Genomic DNA, 25,548 nt, shown 5'->3' with positions numbered 1-25,548 from the left:
TTTAAATAAATTGCTATGCGCATTTAATTATAATATAGATATAATATATTTAATATAAACTTATAGGTAATATTTTTCTTATCTTATTGGCTATTACAATATTACATTAAGTATTTTTGATCAACACAAAAATCACTTTAACTTAAAACAATATGAATGTCATACTCATTCAACTTTATTTCATCAAAATATACTTAATTAATTCTCCCAATACATTTTAAAAGAGAATAGTAATTCCTAATCAGTATGGAGTTCCGCGAAACATCCTCAACAATTGTATAGTCCGGCCAAAGATAACTTTGGTATGACCTGATCATGAATATAATATGCAATAATCGTTAGATGAAAACATCAGTGAAATGTAATGTTTTCCCATAACAAACGTCTTATAAATAAAAGAAAATATGAATCATTTAAAAATATTCAACATACATAATATATGAGTACCTTGGTATCAAAGTGGGACAAACGCCACCTCCCACTAAATTCATGTTTTAATTGATTATGGTAGTGCAAGTGATGCTCTTTTCAAAAAATCCACCAAAAGTATCAAAAACGGTAGTTTTCATAGAGATTGTTGAGTTTAAAATTGGTATGCTATATGAAAAACAGACACTTTTCACACATGTTTGTGAGTCTCCTGTAAAATTTTGTAAATGGCTTATGTCCCAATTTGATACCAAGGTACTCATATATGCGATTTACCATATTCAACAGCCCATAATGTCTGCCGTATATTGGAAATATGTTAATATCTATAGGTAGACCGAAAAACTCGTTTTTAAGATAAGTTTGTTTATAGACTTTTTGTAATTAGTCATCCTAAGGCTATCAATAGCTGGACTATAACCGTTAAAAACATAGTAAGCTAAACATGATTATTATCAGTTAAACATTTTTTTTACAATAATTATTACTAAATCTTTATACACACTAAAAATAAGAAACATGATGGAATTTTCACAGCAAAATTTTGCCGTGTATTTAGTTATAAACATATTGGAGGAATAGAAACCTGGCCGTATTAAATTTAGTTAATTAACTTGATGGAATAATATATAATATTTCAACAATTTTTCAACATAATATGGCTGACACTTTTGCAAACCTAATACAAACTAGTTTGTATTCAGCAATTCTAATGTTTCGTCTACAATAATGGCGAAGAATGTCTGTTGGAGAGGGTAAGTGACGAGTTACCTAAAAAAAGTGCAATCATAATCCATTATGTATTTAACAGGTCATTTAATTTTTCATTTTAAATAACTATAACCGAGTTTCAAGCCAAACATTTACACCCAGAAGAAGACCGGACCCAACACTTTCCAGATGAACATAATTTGGTTTATCTGGAACGCATTGACTGCTAACTAGATAATTACTTTTTAATTACCACATTAGATAGACATTGATCGCTGTTGTATAAGTTGGTATTCTGTAAAGCGCTAAATAATTTCTCAGTAAGGAATCTTCGGCATCGGTCTACGATAACGCACAGGTTTTATCTTGCTTCACGTAAGCCTCTCAGATAATCGACTACTTCAAGTTAACGTTTAGCAATTTGAACATAGAAAGGTTTGCAAAGCATGACAATTATATTGAAAAAAAGAACTGAAACAATAGCAAGTTATTCTTAGTTTAATACTTGAGGATGGTCTCATAAGCTTGACAGACGATAGGCGCGACTTCGACACTCCGACTCTTAACACTGAGCGTGGCATTGGGGTTTCCGGGTTGCAACTTCAATTCCAGCAGCACCCATATGTTATTGGTGAGCCGCAATGACTGGTAGAGCATGTCCTGTCCTTCCACGTTGCGCTTGGCTATTGTGAAGATGTTGTGAGCCCCCGTTCTGGCTGCTACCGAGTCGGCCGACGGTGGGATGCCCGTGAGGGCGTGTTGGACTTCGTTGGCAGCCGGGATTTCCTTCCACGTGGTGAGGAACACTCGCTTGTCGAGGTGACCGTCTTCTGTGAAATACGTTTGCGGTGGGACCACGCACGCAAAGTAGAATACGTCTACGTTGTTCTTTATCGCCACCTGTTGAGAAATTACAATACTTGATTAGTGTGTAGACAAATCATCGACCCAGACGACTGGAAATATGAGAAAACAAAGTCTAAAAGGATTCAATCGTCCAACATTTAAAATAGTCGCATATTCATTTATAGCAAACTTTTACTGTTATCGTATCGCTTCTATCAATTATTGAATGTGCAGCTAATGACAATATAGAAGATAACCCCCAAAAATTGGCTTTATGACGAATGAATATTATTGTTATAATTACTAGATATAAGTGAAAATTTCGAAACGTCTTATATTGTGGACTTGTACCGGAACCAAAATATTATAATGCAAATAATGCAGACTGCGGAAGGATAGGATACATAAAATATTGTACATAGAAAAGCAGCCAACTAGACTACAATTACATATTAAGAATATTTAGATGAACCACAAAAATCTGCAACTATGAACAATGCCACCATATAACAGAGCGTCAACTTACAATAAATTAATTTTACAATTTAGCGCTATATAGCACACCCACGATAGCCGCGTGGCTCAAGCGCTGGTCTATAATGTCGAGGGTCCCAGGTTCGAATCCTGGGTCTGACAAATACACATATTGTTTTTCAATTTGTGTATGAGTCAGAGTATGGACCTAATAGGTTGAGCAAGTGGCTGACATCCATTTCTCGTAAAAAAAAAATCTGTTAATGCAAACCTCCACTCTGTGGGGCCCATATGATTCTATTAGGATCGAACATGGTCAAATAATAAAAATAATTCTGTTTTGAAAACTTTGGAAGTTCTTACATCAGATTGCTGACGATGAGCTCACAATGTTTGACTGACTGTATGTCTTCTAAAGATAAAAGACTTTACATATTCTGTATATTCAAAAGCTATCAATTTAAAGAAGCATAATTTGTACCTGAAGATTATTGAGGGGTTCCATCCGCTGTACAGGTCCCGTCATAGCAAGAGGAAGGCTTGTGTCGATGCTCTGTGAAGGCTGCAGTGTGCCGACTGCCAAACCACCCACCGGTAATAATCCAAAACTGCAAACAAACACATTTTACTGCAAAGTGTAAGATAGGTTACACATACAAACTAGACACGACTGCGACGCATCGTCTTGGTGTATGCAATCACATAACACATGTAAGTTAATGTACCATCGCACAGAATCCATACTCTTCTATTGATTAAGTCACATCTGTGCCCCCTAGCAGTAAATGCAACTTTATTGGTATATCTAAATTAGGACTAGGTCGGTGTCGAGTTGAATGTTAAATTGCATTGCGCCTAACATTAATAGAAAAACTTACATTGAAAACATGGCATCATGTAGCTTGAATGCTTCCACATTAGAGAGCCCTTTGGAGGCGATGTTAAGTGGCACTTTTTCAACAAGTGAGCGATATATGATTTGAGTTACCCGATCTCCACGCACCATGTATATGCAGCCATGACAGCAATAGTAACTAGACTGCGAATATTATAACTTGAAGTGTCATGGCCGCCGTCGTGGTGCTGCGATATATTATGAAAGGATTGCCAGTATTAGGAGACTTTTTTCCCTACTTTGGGTTCAGAATGTGTTACCTACCTACAATGGAAGACAATACCAGACAACATTTTTTCCAATATGTCGGGATAGTTTTTGTTATATGATAATACTGAAATGTCAAAGAATATCTATTCGCCATTGCAGCGACTCTATCATCAACCCTATTTATAGGCCCAGTGAGCTCATTTTGTTTGTTTTCTTCTTCACAGTAGGTTATAACACGTCTTATAATCCTCCTGCTACCACTTTTCAACATTTTTTGCATTATTAACACAACATAACATAACTTGGCACAAATAACGAACGTCAAATGATTGCATGGCGAGGGGAACGAAGAAGGGCTAGGGAAGATTGTAGTTCTCGAAACGGCCACACTTCACGTTATACTTGCCACAGCCCATGTACACAATATGTATGATTAAGTGTACATAATATTATGCACTCACTGTATCATGGTTTGTAAGGAACAAGTGAGGGACTGTAAGTAACTTGGCATGTGGCAGAAAGAAACACGGCATTTAATTATATGTGTACGCTAAATGCAATAAAAATTTAATACAACACAAATGTGTAAAAGTTTCTTATCTATGATTTGAGAAACATCCAAGATGTAATCCTAGTATGCCAGCCGTATAGAAGAGTATTTAGCTGTAAATAGCTAACAATCGATCCTTGCGGAAATTTTTAGGATGTCTTCGTATGCTCTGTCCCCATAGGGGAAATAGTCATTTATATTTTCTGTGCAATATTAAAACAATAAAGATTGACGAGACTACTCTTACCTATTCTTATTGAGTTGCACTGCAAAGCCTGTCATGGCCTGCATAGCCTTATTGGTGAGGGTGAGCTCCATCTTGGGCTGTCCGCCTCTCCTGGAGAAGGTGCCCCACACTTCCAGCCCTTTGCCTTTATCTGCCGGCAGCCAGCAAACCCTGGGCGGAGGCGGAGGTCCCACAGTACTGGCCGATCCGAAAATGTCACCTAACAGACCCGCTGCACCTGGTGGGATGGCTGACGATGTTTCTGGGATTCCGCCCAACTGAAATGATATATTACCATGTAATTGTAATGAATGTCTGAAGATTAGGCCAAGGTAAGATAATTAATAAGAGCAATAGTATATCAATTAAAACAGGCATTGTTCAAGCTGCATTCAATGGGGTTTGTATTATTTTCATTTAGTATGAAGACTTGTATATAAAATGAATTTTATTTGACAAAGTCATTGGAGTATTGTTAAAAAAATATAAATTAAAGATGTTGAAGACGACGTTTAAGATAATAGGGTAGAAAACACTGCACTGAACAAGTATGTAGGTACATGTTCGCAAGCAAATGTTAACTATTTCACCAGAAATAGTGAGTCAAGAGTCTAGTGGAGTGTTGTTTAGATTAAAGCGTGCACTTTTGTACAATGCGGACTGTCCAAATGACATTTAATGTGATTCGATTATGAGCACATCAGTATCACTTACAAGTACATCTAGACCTCCTCCCAAGAGATCGAGAGGTGCGGAAGAGGCGGGGGCTGAATTGGTGGCGACCGGGGGTGGTCCTCCGATGTCCATGGACAGCAAATCGCCAATCAGAGATTCCTGCAACACAAATTTTGTCCAATTCAATATTAATGTTATTCTCACACCAGTAAAATGAATTTAAAAATAATTTTCATAAGAGTCACCTGGTTAGGAATAACAGTAGCAGCTCCTCTGGTCTCGTGGGCCACATGATCGTCTCCGGATCCTTGTCGAGTAGGAAGAGATTTACGAACACCGGCACCCCGACCTAGAACAAATAATTTCAGTGTGTAGTTTACCACAAAATTAAATTACCTATTTCAAGCGTACAGCAGTAATCATAAGCTCCATTTAGCCACCTGCCTTTTCTTCTGCGGCCTATTGGATTGCTTGCTATCATTTTTTGCCAGTTCATTGTCATTCATATGGTGCACGCTACTTAGTCAGCATAATCTCCCAATCATAATTGATTGGACTGCGTTGCAATTTTTGTACTGAGAGTAAAACTCATGCATAATTGTATCTTGTGACTGTGACCCATGCTACAATGGAGAATTTCTCTTTCAAAAATCATTGATGTTTGTTCATTTCCAGGTTTCCGAGACGTAGTTGATCACATGCTTTACGAGTGTCTCGCCAAGTGTACTTGGAGTTTGGTGAGATAGTATGCGGGATTTAAAATTTCTTAATAGACCGAAGTAGTATTTGTTTGCTGACATGTTTTTGAGTTGCCGGTTGTTTTGATTTTATTTTCGTTTATGAACAGCCGGAAATTTTAAATAAAGTAAATTCTGCTATTTCAATTGAGCAGTCAAATTTACAGAGAATAGCTATTATATTTATCTGAACCTGCAACAATTTGCAGGCCAAGAAAATGAAATGGTATATTTTGTTACCTTCGACAAAAGCAGTCGGCGGCTTGTGATACACAGAGGCGAGTGAACTGATATGGCAGATGAGTTCATCGAGGAGGGTGGGTTCTAACAGGTCAGTCTCTTCTGAGATAAGAGGTTTATCAGCCAACACCACTTCTTTGGCGGCAGCAGGATCAGTCGACAAAAGACGCCAGTAGATGAATCCGCGGTCCCTGTAAAAAATATAATTAACAGGATGTTGGGAAAATAAAATAAGTGTAAAATATAAGTATACCTACACTAGAAAATGGAGCTGACAAAAAAAATATGAACCACGATTAGAACAACTGGTTGAACTGCAAACCTTTGTAGATTTTGTAAGTCGCAATGGCAGCAATGGATGGGTTTCATTAAAAGAATGTTCAGACCAAACAATAAGACTTCAACCAATCCTTACCAGGTGAGTATCCAAGTGAAAGTAACTTTGAGGCATGGAAACTGAAGTTAGAGAGGGGCATGATCCAGTGGAGAACACTTGTAAAGGAGGCCAAATCCTCGTCTGGTATGTAGCAGAAATAGAATATACGGTATTGATGAGAACGAACCTGAGATCAGGATTATCAGAATCTTGAGTAGCAAGGCTGAGTACGTGCTGTACGAGTTCTTGCGTGTCGGCGGGCCGCTTCAGGAAAAGTTTTACTACAGCTGTCAACAGTTGAAGTTGCACCTGAAAATATAAAATAGGTCATGCATGAGATACCAGATTTTTTTCTCCTTGTGATTCCTCAAAATAGTTTGTACTTTTGGTCTTCCAATAATTTATTTTCCAGAACATGAAAAATCACCAGGCTGTTATGTAGCCGTAGTACAAATAAGCATAGAAATCAATTTCAAGTCACCTGGGCATTCTCATCCTGGAATCCTTCCAAGAAGGAATCGAGGAGTTCATCGGCGTTGTCAATCCTCTCAGCGTACTCCCCGATGATCCAAACCATGGAGGCGCGCGCCTCCGGCTCGTCCAGCGTATCCAGGTTTTCGCACAGCGTGCTGATGATGCTCTCGTATTTGTTGGGGTACTTGCGGAAGATGTCTTTGATCACAACGATGGCCTCCTGCACCACGTAGTTCACTTTCGTCTGGATCAGATCCAATAGGGTGGACACGCATCGCTCAGCAGACGGCTCCACCTGTTCAACATGTCATTTCATTAAAACAATAGCAGAGACTAGAATCACTTTGCCATGGAACAAATGGCTAATAAATAAAATATGATTCATTCAAAAGATTAAGATAATATCCTCGTGATTAATAACTAATTTTATTTTCAAATTTCAAATTGGCTATTAAAAATCTTTCAATGATTTTTTTAAATACACACAAGGGCACATGTGAAATTGCTTTTACAATACTTTTAAATCTAAAAATAACATAAAGGATGACCTACGTACACAAGGATTTATATCGTATGTACATATGTAATACAATAACAGAAAATGATCTGAATTGTTTTCATTGATAATTGTTTCAAATATCTGAATTTTGTATATTGTCTATGCTCGCCGGTCAGCGGCAGTTGTCGAATCGGCGAGTCTGGTCATGTAATTTGGATATCAGACAAATTGATGCTTATTATTTAATCAATGATAATAAGAGTTGCGTTTGGTAAAGATATTAATCAGGAACCTTGATAGCGCAGCGTCCGATAGCCCTGACAGCCTTTCTCACAAAGTCCACATCGACTTCGGTGGCGTACTCTTTGAGCTCTCCCAGCACCTGCGCAATGTTGCTCTGCGCCGCCAGTCGGATCATGATGTCCAACTTCTCCAACTTCACGTAGATCGGGTCATTGTACTTGACAAAGAACACCTGGAAAGAATATCAAAAGCTATCTTAAAACATGTCAACTACATCATATATTATCCATTACTCCAATAACACTATTTCGTTATATTCCTGAGATAACCCTAATGTATTACGGATTTATTCTGTGTGCGAAACGGTTATTTAAAAAGCAAATCACCGAGTTGGTACCCGTGTTTCCTCCTTTGTTCGAACTAGTATGTGCTCAATGTCTGCTTTAGGCAAGGTTGCATGATGTCACGCTTGTGCAGTGAGTGCACTAACGTCACAATAAATGACAACTTGAGGAGTAATCTAATTAATGTAGCCGGCAGGACCGCCGGTAAGTGTTGTTTTTGACATTTCATACTAAACACAGCATTTTTATCACGTCATGAACTGAAATTGGGTATAAGAATAATTTATGGAATGGACCGTTGCATTGAATCTGACATTATGTTGAAATTCGGTTGAAAGGTACGGATAAAAATAATGAAGTTTGCTACAAATTAATCCGAATACTAAATTAATTCCAGCTAATTTAAGCCATTTCACAAACTTCATGAATTTTTTCTTTCAGCTTCACTGTCTTATATTTACGCTCCGTTTAATGAGGAAGGTTTCTTCTCAATTTGGTATTTATCGGTGATACTGCTATCGGTTGATTAAAATACTGGTAATACCTTCATCTCATGCTTGAGGATATCGGGTCTTTTTTGAACGATGAGGTTGATGTTTCGGAGGGCGACGTACTGGACCTCGGGTTCGGCGCTGAGCAGCGTGACGAGAGGCGGTGCCAGTTTCTTCGAAAGACCAGCGCAGAAGTCTGCATCGCCTCCCAGTATTTCCATCAACTTCATCAGCACCTATGCAGAAGACAAAAGACATGTTAATCTGAATCGGCGTTCACATGAGGACTCCATTCTCAAAACGTGAATATTAAAGAGAGAGTATGTACATTGTTCGGCTGCATGCGGCGATTTAGATATACGATTAAATTATTACAAATATGACAAACAGTACATGAACCTTCATTATCTGGGCTAATTGAGGTGAAAAGAGATAATGATAAATTTGTATAGTAAAAAAATAACAATGAATCTAGTTAAATTTAATTAAAATTTAAAGCTATATTATGTATTACTAATAGTACACGCAAGAATCAATTGTGTGATTCGTTGAAATATACATATATAGAAAAATCACATAAATTGTCTTGTCACTTTTACAATAAAGTTAAGTCAGTACTATTCGGTGACACTCAAATTCTGTACTGTCCGCATATGTTATGTTTGAGACAGTCAGCCGATCCTCAAGTTATTGCATTAAAATGTTTCACCTTGACTGCAGAAAGCACGACTGCAGCGTTGGCGTGGGCAAGTCTCGGAGTGATCCTCTCGCAGATGCTCTGGGCCTCTCGGGCGTCTCCCGGAGAGTAGTTGCTGAGCGAGTCCAGGATGAATACCTGCCCCCACTCGGTGCACTCGTTCAAAGCCGTCAGCAGTTTATTTATTGTCGGCGCGTTCATTTCTGCAAGTTTCAAGAAATGCTCATTATGTTGCGTTATAATAGCACTATACACGGAATGCAGACATCATTGCTCACAGTAGTGGTATGGTGTGGTACCACAATATTTACTAATCCTGCGCAGCGGTGTATGCCGATGATATCAATATCAGAATCAGCACTAAAGATCTCAAACAAAAGAATAAACTTATAAATAAATGAGGCAACAACAATATATGCCCATCTTTGTCACACCACAAGAAACTGCACCAAAATTGGACAAGTTTGATACAATAGTTTCGCTAACTTGCGTCTCTCATGAACCGAGATAATATTACAGAGAAAATTATAAGTCAGTAAATAAATGTTATTTTGGTCTACTCTGATATTTTAAGATACTAACTCGCCTAACTAAATGCACGCTTCAAAGACACTCGTAAATTCTGTGATCACCTAGGCCTCTCAGTAACCCTTGAACATTTCTGAAAGAAATTTTTTTCTCTCGGTATTTATGTGCCCATAGGAAATAATGAATGTTGGCATTTGAAGGAAGAATGAAGTGCAGGTTCGATCCATTGAGATTGGGAGACTACACCAATTAGGTCATGCGCACTATATGAACCGGCAAAGAGAGAAAAGCTGACCGATTCAATAGAACACAGAAGAGAGGTAAACCAAAAACTCGTTAGTTAGATGGAGCTAACAATGGCTGCCACATACTTGACGTTCTTAACTGCTAATAGTGAATAGTGGCCGCTACATATTGTCACGCTCCTGATGACGTTGTCGTTTCCAGTTTGTTACGTTTATTTCTTTCAGAATAAAAAAAAAACTGCCATTCATTGATCCGTGGAATCTTTAGCTTAAGCATATGCATGGATCAATCTTGAGTCTCCCTTTAAAATATATGTGCATTGAGTAAACAAGCTTGCACGTCTGTAGTGTACCAGAGCGGCTGTACATTTTACAACTAGATCAGTTGCAGTTGTGTTGTATAAGCATGGGTGGGATAAATGAATGAATATCTCACCGACGAGTGGATGTCCGCTGACGCTGGCTTCATTGATCTCGGAGAGGGCCGCCACAGCGTTCGCGACCACCATTGGGTTGGAGTCACTCAAGAGGTCCTTCAGTTGGTCGAGAAAACCCTGCAAATATCATCTTGATCAATCTATGCCCGACTCTTTTATTTCTCAAGAGAAGGTTATTTATTCATTATTGCATGGTATACACCAATCAAATTGTTGAAAGGATAAGCAAATATAAAAGATATCGCATGTCTGTTATGATTGAGTTGAGAATGCCTTCTGTAGGAATAGCCTCTATGCTATTTAAATAAAAATAATAAATAGAAATTCACAAATTGGTAGTAGGTGCATTGCCAGATAGTGTAGTGCACGCAGTGACCAAATTTTGATAAACAATGGATTTAATGTCTTTTGTAGTATTGGGCAAAGATTAAACTAGATATTTGTCTGATTGATAGATAGGCAGACTGTTGTCATGTATTTGAAAAACTTACACAACTTATAAATTTAAAATGGTAAAATTAACATAAAAATTACCATTTATAAAGTATAGTATTATTTTCACCTTTCTTCACTGTCCCACTTTCCTATACGTTTTGGTTCTGCAATGAGCCCAAAACGTAGATGGAGGAATGAAAACTCCACAGTGAGAACAAAATACAACATGAAATAATGGTGAAAGTGCCAACTGATATTTATTATAACATTTTTAAGATCTCTTTAAAAACTAAATTGACTAATAGTTGGATTTATGTATGCTCAGACAAAGTGACGAATCACATTAAAAAGAAATTCAAAGACATCCTTTTGTAGCAGCTTTTATTATATAATATTCAGTGAATATTGGTTCAACATGAAATAGAACATCCAAAAAGCGGTAATTACCTGGTCCTCCACCATACTGGAAGAGATATCATAGAGCTTAGCGACGCACACGGCCGCAGTCTTTCTGACATAGGGATCCTCGTCGCGCAGACACTTCCTGAGCGGCTCGCAGAGGTACTCGGTGATCTTATCCACTCGGATGCAGCCCATGGTGCGCACCGCCAGAGCTCTGATCAGCGGGTTGGGGTCCTCGCAGTCCTGTCGAATAACACAAGCTCACGCACGCTCAGATAACAATTCAGAACTTCGTTAAAGGTGACCGGTTGCCGATCCAACGGCGTGTGATTAATACAAAATAACGATAGGCAAAATATGTATATATGGAACTATTTTCGTTTTTTATTAATAAATCAGTCAGATAATCATTTTTGGTAATCGTCGCCGGACAGATAATGCTCGAGGCTTATCCTTAAGAGTGGGAGGGAGGGTGATGATTGAATAATGGGGATCATCCAGGAAAAGAAGTCCGTGCCCAGGATCCTGATTGAACAACTGAGACACCATAAAAATTCCAGATTTTTAGAAGCCACCGAGCAATATAACCCATAAAGATTGTACAATCGTATCATCCCAGTTTTTTCTATAGACAACTGGGATCGTGGAGTGAAAATTATACATACAAATATTTTATTAGCTATAAATAATGATCTCCACGTCAGAAATGGTCACAGAATCTGGATGGAAAATTCTTGTACTGTTAGGCGCCTGCTGCGCATTATGACGGCTAGACGCAATCACAAATTGCAGGATGTATCAGTCTAAGCGAACATTGCGAGGACGGTACGGATATCGTGATATTACGCAAGGGGATGCGGAGGTGTAGCACGCCCATCACCATCAAAAGGATAACGCGGCTTTTTGCCAAAGATGCTCGACCAGACATCGGAGACATCAAAACATCAAAATATATGTGAAAGTCTCAAGTAATATCTAAAACCGTGTCTTTGGGCGTGTCCGGAAACTTATGAGCAAGCAGTTCGCCATATCACACTTCACGGTGAAATGTTGTATCGGAAATATGTGGCCGTATATTAAAGACCGTCCAACCTTTTTGGGTCGTATCATACTGACATAAAATTCTTGTCTAAATAAAACACGGTTCTTGTCGGTTTACACTTTACAAGAAGCAAGCAGTAAATTTTTTTTGAAAATAGCCCATATACTGGATTATATGTTGGGTTAGGTTTTCATTCATGAATTCATGAATTTTGCCAAAATCAGCTATGAAAATTGAATTAATTTTCATATTGAATCTAATAAAATTGGAGACTGTATAGTATACGGTCATCTCTTTCCGATAAGAAAGCTCACGGTGAAATGTTTTACGTACAATTTACATGTAATCGTCTTTGGGAATATAAACTGTTCCAAATTATTAGTAAAAATGTGGAAATAGTACAATATACGATTTTGCATTTCTTTATTTTATATTATAATGTGCAACTTTGCTGTGACACTGTGATGTTTTCTGTCAACTCTTAACGATGCCTCCATTTGTACTCATCGTCAGAGAGCAGGGATTGGACAGATAAAAGGCATAATCGCCCCATGTCTGCCATGCCCTCCCTCTCCATTCCTCGGATATGCTTACTAATGAAGACACCGTCTGGAGGCGACTTTTCCATTGCGCTTACTGCACAGAGAACATTTGATAGTTCAGCGCTCTCGGTTGAATAAACAATTGCAACTACGTAATATATAATTTATTTGAAATCAAATAAAATATTCTACTTGGTGCCGTTTGTTTCCAAATAAAAAAAATTAATAAGAATTATAATAAACCAATACGATATCTTCATCTCATATTTTAACTTTATTGTCACTTAAAAATATTATAGAGATTCAACGCGATAATATCTGCGGCCTTTAATAAGTGCAAAGTTGGTAACATAGTTAGAGGGCGGGAGAGAACCGAGTGACGGTACCTCTAGACATTAAATAACGTGGAGTGAAAACACAACTGAAGTTAGCTGCACAACTCCTGTTTATTCTAACATATCAGTTGTTGAAAGTTACATCAAGTTAAACAAGTTACATTAGATGACAAAAAAATACTCGGGCCTATTGTATTAAAGTACAAACTTTAATACAATAGGCCCTAGAATACAGACGGAGAGGGATAGGTATATGTATCCACATGACATGATAGCTTCGATATACCGGTGGCATTTAAGACACACTAAAAGAAAAACATTGTAACCAATATATTTTCAGTAACTAGAAACTGGATAAACCATAAAATTTCAAAATATCATTTTTCCGCTTATCGGAGGCACCGACGGAAGACCGCAGATATGTCTCACCGACGAATCTCTTTTTAAATCATGCTCATGCCTCCGGATTGCTCTTTGATTTTTTAATATAAGTAGCTACTTTACTGTGAATACATTTGAATCAATTTCAAGTGAGGGTTTATAGGTCAAACAATTATTACATAAGTCATCGGTTACTTAACTATTTAGAGTAAATAGTTTCTTACACTATTTAGAATGAGAATTTCGTCTCAATTCTGCTAGAATATTATGGCAGCAAAGCGCATAATTCATATAACCTCCATTCATTTGATCAGCATTTTTTAAATTATAAATGGGTATATAAAACACCTGATAAAATGATAGTAAGTAGGTAATGCATATTATTTCGAGCTACGATAATTGACCATCTATCTAAAATACCCACTAGATTTTAAAAAAATACTGACCAAATTATAATTTGCGTTGAGACTTAACTTAATCCTAAATAATTACATTCCCATTTATGCCACGAAAGTAAAGATAATGACCATCTTAGTTTATTATTAACACCATATTCGGAAGACTATCTTCAACCCGACTCGAGGTCAACTCTGTTTGCAACATGAAAATCAATACAATAACATTATTGAATACAATTTCTAATCAATATAGATATTACTACCGTTAAAAACCTAACAATGATAATTCGAAATTTGTGTAATTCGAGAATTTACACCAAAAATTCAACATAATATTAATTATATTTTATCAGATCATCATAATTCTACTGCTGATTAATAAAAACATTAACTGAACAAAAAAATGGTTATTTAATTTTGAATTTGCACACTTACATAATTCATAATAAGAATTTTCCCATAATTTGCTCCACGGTGATGATGATAATATGATTTTACTCGGAGATTAAAATTCAGGTGACAAACGAGATTTGACCAGTCCAGTGGACGTTAACGAACATCATTTTTGTCCCACGCACGTGACTCGATTAAATATTTTTTGAAACTGAGACACTCTCGACGCGTTCAGTTATGATCGAGCGGCACAGATGAGAATGCAATCTTTGATTGTTTGCGAGTAGATCCAACTTAAAGACAATTAACTACGTAATAATATTTCATCATAATTTTATAACGCAACGAAGACGGGAACTGAATTAGATTATTTCAACGTTCAGATTACGGATAGATCATAAAAATTGCCAACATTATAAGCGTTATGCTAAAATCAAAGGAGTACAAAAAAAGCTAGTATTTTAAGATTTTTTTTCTTTTTCCGGTACAGGTCAAATTCCGTCACAACCGTAGACGAGCACAGTAAAATTAATGTTTAATTAATTGCCAAAATAATACAAAGATGGCCAAAAAAAAATCAGTAAAATTATCGATCTCATGTTGCAAAGAGATTTGACCTAAATTTTAGATGATCCTAGCAAATAGGCAAATAGGCAAAATAATATTATTGGAGAACATCGAGAATTCAATATAACAAAGTGTTATTAATATACTTCTTTAAAAATTAAAAAAAAACCACATTATTCTCAACAAACTTTACTAAGCACTTTTACAGAGTAGAGATAGCGAAGGATTGAATGTCATCATGCGTCAATGGATCGGGTGACACATTTCAAAAGAATTATGAATGACATGTGTTCAAAAAGTATTTAAGTATGTGTCAATTTCACTAATGCATTTAAGGCAAAAACAATAATTTGTTTTCATATAAAATTATTTTGTATGATTTTACGGTATGTTTTAAATAAGAATATTTTCAACAGGTAAAAATATTTGTGGTATGTCATGCCACTTTGGAAGAGTTTGAATCGAGCATCGAGCAATTGTGTGTCTATATTTCAGGGAAAAAATTAAAGCAAATTGTCCCATTACTTAATGCATTTTTATTTGGTAGAACTCTATTATGGTTTTGGTCAATATTACAATATTTCAGCAAGATAACTTAGATAGGTCTGAAGATAAATTTATAGCCCAAAACAGCTGTCAACATAAATAACTGAAATATCGTCACTCACCAAAGACTTTATTTCTTTAGTAAAAAATTTTCAGACGTCGCTCCCTTTCTCTATAAATGCATGACGCTATCCAATCAAATGTCAGCTTTTGTTTGTATCGGTGACTACGTCGATTTAATATCGACCTACAATAAATGGATAACACGTTCACCAACGGGTACAGAAGTCTGTCGATACCTCTACAAATTCTCAAATGCTGAAGAAACTACAGTATAATAAGTATGATGTTGTAGATTTACAAACTATACACAAAAACTAGTAGTCAATAATATTCAAATTTACACAATAGCATCAATTAAAGATTCAAATATATAGCTAGAAAAGGTAGATAGATATATGTATTATATTTGTACTGCAAAAATCTAGGTATAATTTAAGTTTAGCAAAGCTATCATTGAATTTAATTATGTATACTATCTATTTAACTATGTATCTATAAGAATATAATGGATTATGGGTCAAAATAGAATTCTACTTTTAAAAACCAATAGCTTCAATTACTTTTTAAATTATTTATTAATGGTTTCGCTAATTAATTAACGTTACGTTACCCTGCAAAAGTATTACAAAGAAAATACAATAATAATAATATGTCATCTGGTTACATGGCAAAAAGGCATTGTTTGAAAACGGGAGGTAAATACATAATATAGCTTTTGTTCATTATTCACAAGGTTTGAAAGGTCAGATCCCGCCACAACTAAACTTCGAATCAAATTATTTTCGCAACTCGCCGTCGTCAACCGGCTCTATGTAAAGAAGCAAGTGTGACTCTGGCACTCGGTTACTATAGCGATTTGTAAAATAGTGTTAATCAATTAGTATAAGGCATCCAAAATTATAAAAGAACGTGTAGCGATACGTAACTGATCTCGTGTTGAAAATAATGTGAGATTCCGAATCGTTCCTGACGGAATGTGACCAGTTCAGTTTTATACTCCTTTGACGGAAAATTAAGGCAAAAGCTCGCAATATTAATATATAAAATGGGATGGTTCAAGGGGCCGGTCTCGGTCCCATCTTCGTTGCGAGAGTGAGAGAGAGTGAGGTTCTGTCATCAATGCGTTACCTTGACAAGCTGGGAGGTTGGTAAATCCTTTGCGCCCGCGATTTTTTCAATAAAGAGGTAAAAAAAAGATAAAAAACACACGAATCACAACACAGAAATTGTGCTCTTTCAATAAAAAAGGTATAGATTTTCAAAAGAGTAGAGTACGATCCAACATGAATGGAAAACAATAAAGAATAATGGAGATTGTCGCTTTTGTGGATTCGCTGATCGGCTGTGATGAAATGATTTGCGATGGGAGAGCACGAGGCATTCCAGAAATGAAATGAGGAATGGAATCGATCGGAAAATAACGAGCCAAGTTCTTTGATTTACTATTTTTAAGAATTCACATTTTTGAGACACCTTATAAATTAAAAAAAATATATATATTGTTATTTTTGACTTAAAGACGATGTCCTGATTTTGTGTTTGTGCTATTTTACAACTGAGTAAATAATTATGACAACCTTTTCACCCCACGTGGAGCATGTGGCCCTCTAAAGTGCGAATGTATCGTGAAAGATTTTTTATCCCGGGATGTTACGTCATTCATTAAAATCATTTGTTGCATTAGCTGCATCTATACACATATACTGATTGAAAGATAAAATGCTAATTGAAAACCTGCGTGAGTTTGAGTTTTGGTGTTATCATTATTTTCGTATTGGGACAAATATTCATCGGTATCCTTTCATTTTCGAGTGCAAGCGTAGTCATTTTTTTTGTACTTTTACCATTCGATCTAGGATCAGAGTAGAAGAACGCAGAAGTGTTAACTCGATTCTATGTTCATCAAAGACCTACTGAAAAATTCACCCAACAACCCTGTAAAACTAGAGAGAATGGAAATATACCAGTCAGATTGCAATTAATAATATACCGGTGATCTAAGAACCGTAGTAGTACATATGAAAGTGCATTTTGCATTATTGCTTTCATTTTTACAATATTTTAACCAAAACTTAAGTTTATTATTATTCGTATTTAGTTAAGCAGAAATAATATAATATCTGTCTTTTAAAAGAATCAATTTGCATGCAATACAATATGTCTGTTACACAAAACGTGATCTTTAAATTCTGCGAATTTTTTCTTTTCACTATTGCTTTGTCTTTAAATAATATACAGTCGAACTCGGTTATTACGATCACGGATATAGCGAGATCTCGGATGTAATGAGGAACATTCGTTGACATTTTAGTTTATGATTTTCTCCATGCATTTATTCACTGTTATAACGAGCAACTTATCAGATATACCGAGCTAAAATATCGTCAAAAATTTTCTTAAAACTGTTAATGTGTTGATCGTTCAAAAATATTTCGACCCTAGCAATAAAATCCGACCGGACAGGATGCCGCCGGTATCGGATTACGTTTATGATACTAGTTAAGTGTCTAAGTACCTACCTAATTGGTGTTTTCGCCGACAATATTCAAAAAGTATCCACGCATATGGTTGTTATATAAGTAAAAAATCCAAGGTTTGTGAAGTCAGTAGGTACCTACCAGCGTTCATTACAATAAACAACTTCTTGTGTAGTCTATGAATGCCATGCTTGTTTCGGGGATTTTTATGATGGTTTTCAGATTTTTTCGACTTTTTGTGTTATGTGACCACTCATTTAAATATACATATTCTCTGATATAACGAGTAACGCTTGGAACGAGCAAATTTAGTCGGTCCCATCTTCCTCGTAATAACCAAGTTCGACTGTAGTATTAAATATCAAAGCTAGGTAGGTATGATACTACATAATTTTAATAAACGTGGAATTGTTACTGATAAAACTTACCAGTGAAAATAATGAATTGTTTTAGAAGTTCAAAGGGAAGACACTATTCTCATGTTTCAATTCAAATTGATACAATAATTAGATGTCATTAAGTTAATCCAAAAAGGAGAAAATATTTAAATCGAAATATAAAAAAACATGTACTGATCATTATGATCATTAAATGGTAAAACTACAAGTATTAAAAATATACAATCAGAGTTAGATAAGACCCTAATCATTTAAACTCGCAACGTTGCATTTATTATCAATCTCATACAATAAAAAACTGTTTTTTTATTATTATTGAGAGGATACAGAATTTTATTATATTATGTAAATAAAATATGTTTAAAAAAGAAAGTGGATATTGTTATCACATAATTAGTTATTTCATTCATTATAGTTATTCTGACACATGGGTTCCCAACCTTTTTTGACACCCTTTTAACTAACTGCCTAGTAATCCCCCCCCACCCTCCCACACACATGCGCACTTTCCAACATATTTTATAATCGTTCCGATGCATTTTATGTTGAGTCTTATATCGGTACTTTTACTATCATTGTAGGCTTTATAATCATTTATCTATGGAAACTTTACTGAATGCAACATTTTCACTTTAATCTATTGTTATACATAATATACCAGGAACTGTTTTCATTTTGTATTGACAGTTTGTTTTTTGATTTTTTTTTTTTAAATTTCGAACTTCTATTAAAACGAAAAATGAGTTTTTATTGTCTCCTGTAAATAAATAATTTTAAATTACAGGTTGATCAGATAGAATGATGAAATGGTGAATAGGTAAATTGCCATTTCCAAGTGGGGACACGTGCCTCCGTAGAATGAAGGTCATTGAAATAGACTACTTTTATAAAGAATAGTTGTTAACCATTCACTGAATATATCGAGTATGCGGTCAGGTTAAATTAGTAGGAAAATATTAGTTTACGGACGCACAACCCGAATTCGTGACCGATGAATTTAATAAGGCGTTCTGCAGCTACTTTCCTACATCAAGGTTAAATATATTGAATTGTGGTAACACAAAAATATTTTATTCACTTTAAAAATGAGGTCAGCTGTTACTTTTAACATGGAATTTAGCACCTGCATTATTTCCACTGTAATAAATAATGGAAATACACATAAGTGATAAATTTCATGCCAACACCACTGCTAGAAAAGGGTAACAGGTCAATAAGTATGGTACGGCCGCAGCCTTTTCTTAAACTGATAGTATGGTCAGCCTAGGTAGCATAAATGAACGAAAATCATTTTGATCGTAAAAAAATAGATTACGATAATTTAGTTGTAACGAGATTGGACCTGTATAGGATATATCAAAGAAATCAGGGCACGCAAATATGAAATTCTTGAAAATAGTCAAAGCGAAGAATTCAACGGAACGACAAGGGAGCATGTTCCGAGATGCTGCAAACGATTGACACAACATAATGTATGACCGGCTGAAGAGAACGAAATGTATTGGGTCTTTAATTTGTGAATTAAATAATATATTATAAAAGGTGACAATATGGAGGCTACATGATGATTTTTGAACCTTAGAAATACAGTTTAATCAATGCCTCTCTGTGTGGTTCATTTATAAATTCATAGAAAAAATGTAGTTATTGAGAAATATCTGCAAGGTTGGTACTTGGATCGGTAGCTTAGTTATTGATTGGGGCCTCCGCTTGGCAAGCCAGAGATATAGGTGTTGAATACCACTCGATCCATTTTCTAATAAGCATGTTTCTGAGGTATTTCTGTCACGTTCACGTTATGTATTTTCAGTGAATTTTTTGTTATATATAATTAAAGGTCATGTTTTCCATTTAAGTCATCTTATATTTCAGGTCCAGAAATGAATTACCCACATGATTATTATTTATTTCCCAATCTGCATTGAATTTTAGCGAGTCAATATGTCATAATGAAGACATTAGTAATTCAAACGTAATTAGGAACAGCTTTAGAAACAAACCTATTAGAAAAAAAAATCAAATGTGACTTGAATCCGCATCCATCGCATTCTGGGCAATGAGCTTTAACCGATAAGTATAAGATTTAGTATCAGTATACAATTAATACTAATGCAATCTTTACTCCCTGTACTATTATTTATTTAAAAAAAAAAATTAAACATATTAGCCCACCTCAAATGCGTAATTATTAAGAAATTTTTGTGTAATTATTGACAGTATCGGTAGCCTAATTAGTAAAGCTCACCACCCGGAATCCGATAGATGCGGGTTCAAATCGCATCCAGTACATATTTTCTAATACCTATTTATGTATCTGAGGTTGTTCTGACAAAAAAATTATTGCATTTTTAAAGTATTTATTCATCGAATAAAAAGTGGTAATTCAGTTGAAACAATAAATGGATACTATATTCTTTAATGTCTATCAATTTAACGTTACGGTTAAAAGGTGTATTCATAAGTTTCACCACATCTTTAAAGGAAGAGAGAAGTATTGATTAAACCCACACAATTATTATGAGATAAGAACATACACACAAACACATTTATATAATAAAACAGTGCAAAATATATACTGAAATTAATAATGTGCTCTCTCTATAAGTCATAAACATAATAATATAGAATAGAATAATTTATTTTGAAAAACATTCCTATTAATTATCATAACGTTAATAATAAGCCAAATAAAACTTTGTAAAATATGTTTTAATTATTTTGTATGAAAGAGGTTTAAAACTACATTTGTTAATTCAAATTTGGAACATTATATGTATTTTTTTTTGTAATGGTAACAAAATTAACCATGAGTTTGATTTGTATGATTGAAAATAATAAAAGTTTTCAATTTTCAGTTTGATATGACTAAAATAAAAACTTAATTCGTGGTATTTTATTAAAATGAGATCTAAACCATTTTTGAAAGATTCATTGGTAAAAGAAAAAGATAATATTATCTGTCATAGAGTTTAATATTCCATTTTGTTTGCGGGGACAATTTAGTTGTAAACCAACTAATTTAAATTAAACTCCATTACAAATTTAATAAAACATCACTGATTTGTGCTATGCGAGTTATATTTTCAGAAATTAACAAGTATTTCATGAAAATACTTAATATCTATTGTATAAATAATGGAAGATATTCTTAAATTAATTTTAGATACGCATAACAGTTAATTTGGATTTAAATAAGATCCAAGAGAGGCATAAAAAGGATGTTAAATTACACTTAAAACTTCTACAATCTGGAATTTAAAAGAAATATAGAAAAACAATATGTACTATTTTCGAAAACAAATTTTCATTCAATTAATTTTATATTGAACATTGAGAAATACAATCGAATGTAGGTACTGACCTTGACGAATGTGTTGACCGCCATTATGGCCATATCGGGTTGCGACTTGGCGTAATTCATGAGGTATAGGTACACCAGTTTTTTCAATTCCAGATTGTCCGTCTGCATGCAGTTCACAACATCCGGAAACAACGCAGAAACATCTTTTCCAACTGTCATGGAGGCTATCACCTTTCAGATAAAAGAAAACAAGGATGTAAGAAAATATTTTTGAAAAAAGAACAAAAACTTTAAGGCTATTAAATTCAAAATAAATAACATTATAGGTTCGGGGTTAGAAGCACTTGTGGGATTACTTAGGCTAGGCAGGTAAATAAATGTTATGTTCGATATTGAAGAGTCAATTAATTATTGCAAGCAATAGGAGGAAAAATTGATTTTAAACAATTTATTAATTACCGATTAAACTTTTTTGGTAGTAAAATTGGTGATTAGTTATCATTAATTAAACGGTGAAATTCAAAAGCCATGTACTTGTTTGTATCTATGCAATGTGTGTAGTTTGACATCCTTCACCACATTGGGTACCTACTATAATTTTGCAATAAATTAATTATGAAGATGTAACAGCGTTATAAAAGATTAGAAGTAACTGCTATTTGTTTAAGTCGTGACATATGACCGATCCGGCTCCATTTAATACACAATTAATGAGAAATAAGATCAAATAAGTAAGGAGTCAAATCGTTACCTTTTTGACAGCTTCTTTCTTCTTCTCTTTTTTGTCATTATTCAGCTCTGATTTGAGTTCGAATATCTCCCCCTTCTTGGTGGTTGTGAAATATTTAGAGTCCGTCATTTTGATGGATTGTTTTCAATTTTTCACAGGACGGCGGAGTAAAATTCTGAAAAATATTAGGTACAGATTACAACGAAAGTTCGCCATGACACATCATCGATCTGCCAAATTTGAGACATATAGCCAAATTTATGATATAATTAATTCAATACAACGGAATATTTCGGTAATAATTCATTTACAAATGTTTTTTCAATGTCTGACAGCTATTTTAAAGCCGAATTAAAGTAATTCATTCGTATATTTTACGCCGACTTACATTATCGAACCGCCTCCCGAAAATGTAAAATGTACACAGTATTGTTCGTTACAAAATATATGGCTACTTGATAATACAAACGTCAAATTTAAATCTTCAGCGGTCGGATAAGTTTTAATAAAAATAAAAACTGAAAAAATATAAAGAAATTTTATTTGGACATTTTAGTAGGTATTAAAAAAACTACATAGGTATATAAAATGAGCAAAAATCTTTTAAAATAAAATATATTGATATATTAATGGGTAGGTACCTCACAATAGACTAGGTACGTTCTCGTGAGTGCATGACGTTATAATAGATCGAATCCACCACATTAGGTATTTAAAATAAAAACTACCTGCGTGACAGAATAATAGGTAGGTAGGTAATGGAAAGTATTGCAATGGCTCATGGTCACGGGTATTTTTTCGTTTCCAATGTACCTACCTATAAAGAAAATGCTCAGTATGGGGCGTTATTAGTATTGTTGAGAAATTAGGTAGGTATCTAGGTATAGATCGCGCAACCAGAGTTGAGGCGGCCGAATACTCACACAGCGTATTCAAAAAAGGAACAGCCTGTAAAAGAATACTGTATTATTTAGAAATTCACCAATACACACAATCATTCGTATCTGTGTCGCACCAACTCTGGTTGCGCGAGCTATACCTACCTACAAAATTCAAAACTATGAGGGAAAAAATATAAATAAGTAACGTAATAAAGTAAGTAACATAATTAATTAAATTGGCCTTTTTTATTTATAGTAGGTAGGTACCTACACAATATTATTTATTAATCTTCTAACATTAATTTATCATTGAATTTTAAGGCTGCGGGGTTAAGGTGACGCATCAGTGAAACGCCAAATAATTTTCAACTGTACGGTCTGTACGCGCGACGAAATTTTGTACTCGCTTCGCATTCATTGAGAGAACGTCGAGTCAGACACACGTCACTTTGCTGCGTGATGGCGACGGGCCAATTAATTCTAAAATCGTGTAAAGATGACTAAAAACGTTACCCATTTACTTTAAAAAGAAAACATGTCAATGAATATATTATTATTGTTACTAATAGAATAATAAACAGAACATAAAATGGACGTATGTTGGATTTATATGAGAAATAATATTTCGTTTGACAGGCGTCATTTCCACCCGCGACCCGCAATCCGCACATCGCCTAGCAACGATCTTTCTAGACCGTGCCTCAACTAATGCATGGCCTTAACAAAATCAACATTAATTATGCCACTGACTTCCGTATTTACCCCGCCTACTGTTTATGAGTTCTCGCTACTTTAACCGTGGACTACTCATTGTTTCGGGCACATTCACCATACCTAGACAATCCGCACTTTGAGTAGGTATAGCGATGTACACCCAGCCTGCAGCCATAACTACGCGGGCTCATTTATGAGTTATTGCGTCATGTATATGCACACGTGGCTACCGAACACTAAAATGTCCATTTGTGTTGTCCTTTCTTGTTTTTTAGACACGCGACGTCAGAATATTAAAGCGAAGATTTGATGCATCAGATAGTTGCATCAATTCATGAGTTCTACAAATCGTATAACTAATTCCTATAAGAGTGGGGCCATCCCGTTGAGAATGCTATTCGACAGTTAAATCATCCGGGTCACGACCCACAATCATGAGATTCAGACGAAAAAGAAGAAAAAGTTATACCTACTCCAATCACCTAACATTTTTTATTCTTGAGGGGTCCGGACCCGGAAAACCCCCTCGTGTGCTCGCCTGGGTGGCCCTGAATCGTCCTGGACGCCAATTCATTGTTGTCAAACGTGAAAATTGAAACCCCCAAACTTGTGAGACCTATCTCCCACGTGGTGGTAATTGTGCAAGTAGTGGTTACTAACAACTTCAGCACTTAAGCCCGTGTAAACAAGCCTTATATGGCATGGCAGCTGCCCATCATTAGGGATTGCAATACCGAATGAAAATGTCAATACCTGTTTTTCGGTATTTCTTATTGAATACCGGTATTTCTTAAACATAAAAAAACAGAAGTAGGTGCTTATCAATAAATATAGCTATTAAAATCTCTTTAAAATATTATGTTATAGCAAAAACCTACATACCTACATTTATTATGTTGACATTTAAAAATATGTATTGATCATAATTGTAGAACTAGGGATTTTTTACAAATAATTTGAAAATATTGATAATTTTAACTAAAGCCCTCAAAAGTTCAACAAGTGCAAATAAGTCCGGCTGCAGGAAAAACTTCTTAAATTCAACGCTTGTACAGTCATTAATAACTATAGAATAATTGAACATTTTTATCACGGATGTTTTCTATTTCGAAATAATATTATGATAATTTGTAAAATATATTTGATGAAATTTATCTTTTTATTTTTTCACCTCTGTTGGATTCACTCAATATATTTACATTTTAGCAGCACATAACTTATAATTCATTTTCAAAAACGTAAACGAGTTTGCTTTCTTAATACCGAAAATTCCAGTATTTTGGATTTTTATAACCGGTATTTCGGTATTGATAAACACTATGATACCGGTATTACAATCCTTACCCATCATGATATCCTGCTTCCACCCCGCCTGATATGGCCTGACTGTATGTACAAATTCATTAGTCAAAATTAAAAGTTTTTAGAACTACACATTGGAGATCACGACCTGTATCAATAGCGAAAAATACCTACCAAACATTATTGTATTCAAAGGTCACTGTTCTTCTATTGCACCGACGGCGAAATTACTATGGTAGGTATCTATAAGTGTTACGTTAAGTTTGGCTAGCTCGGAAATTCTGCTGGTTTAAAAAACTTTATGTGGTTTTACA

At 35.1% G+C, this 25,548-nt stretch overlaps 1 protein-coding gene across 1 annotated transcript; it reads right to left on the bottom strand.

The window, feature by feature from the left end:
* Positions 1-22,772, bottom strand: AP-1-2beta (adaptor protein complex 1/2, beta subunit). Its single transcript, XM_085950467.1, has 16 exons — positions 22,726-22,772; positions 22,359-22,512; positions 21,668-21,838; positions 11,210-11,407; positions 10,327-10,444; positions 9,130-9,320; positions 8,474-8,656; positions 7,635-7,817; positions 6,851-7,138; positions 6,557-6,678; positions 5,994-6,184; positions 5,262-5,365; positions 5,056-5,175; positions 4,363-4,619; positions 2,942-3,068; positions 1-2,040 (listed from the first exon to the last, which is right to left on the bottom strand). The coding sequence occupies exons 2-16, from the start codon at positions 22,464-22,466 to the stop codon at positions 1,639-1,641; spliced, it is 2,763 nt and encodes a 920-aa protein (XP_085806593.1). The 5' UTR covers positions 22,467-22,512; positions 22,726-22,772; the 3' UTR covers positions 1-1,638.
* Between the last annotated feature and the right edge of the window lie 2,776 nt (positions 22,773-25,548).

This window comes from Rhyacophila brunnea, unplaced genomic scaffold (assembly GCF_057557595.1).
Source record: "Rhyacophila brunnea isolate RB1 unplaced genomic scaffold, BYU_Rbru_1.0 scaffold_23, whole genome shotgun sequence".
NCBI lineage: Eukaryota > Metazoa > Arthropoda > Insecta > Trichoptera > Rhyacophilidae > Rhyacophila > Rhyacophila brunnea.
Note: the sequence above shows the minus strand (reverse complement) of the source record. Positions and strands in the feature narration are given on the sequence as shown.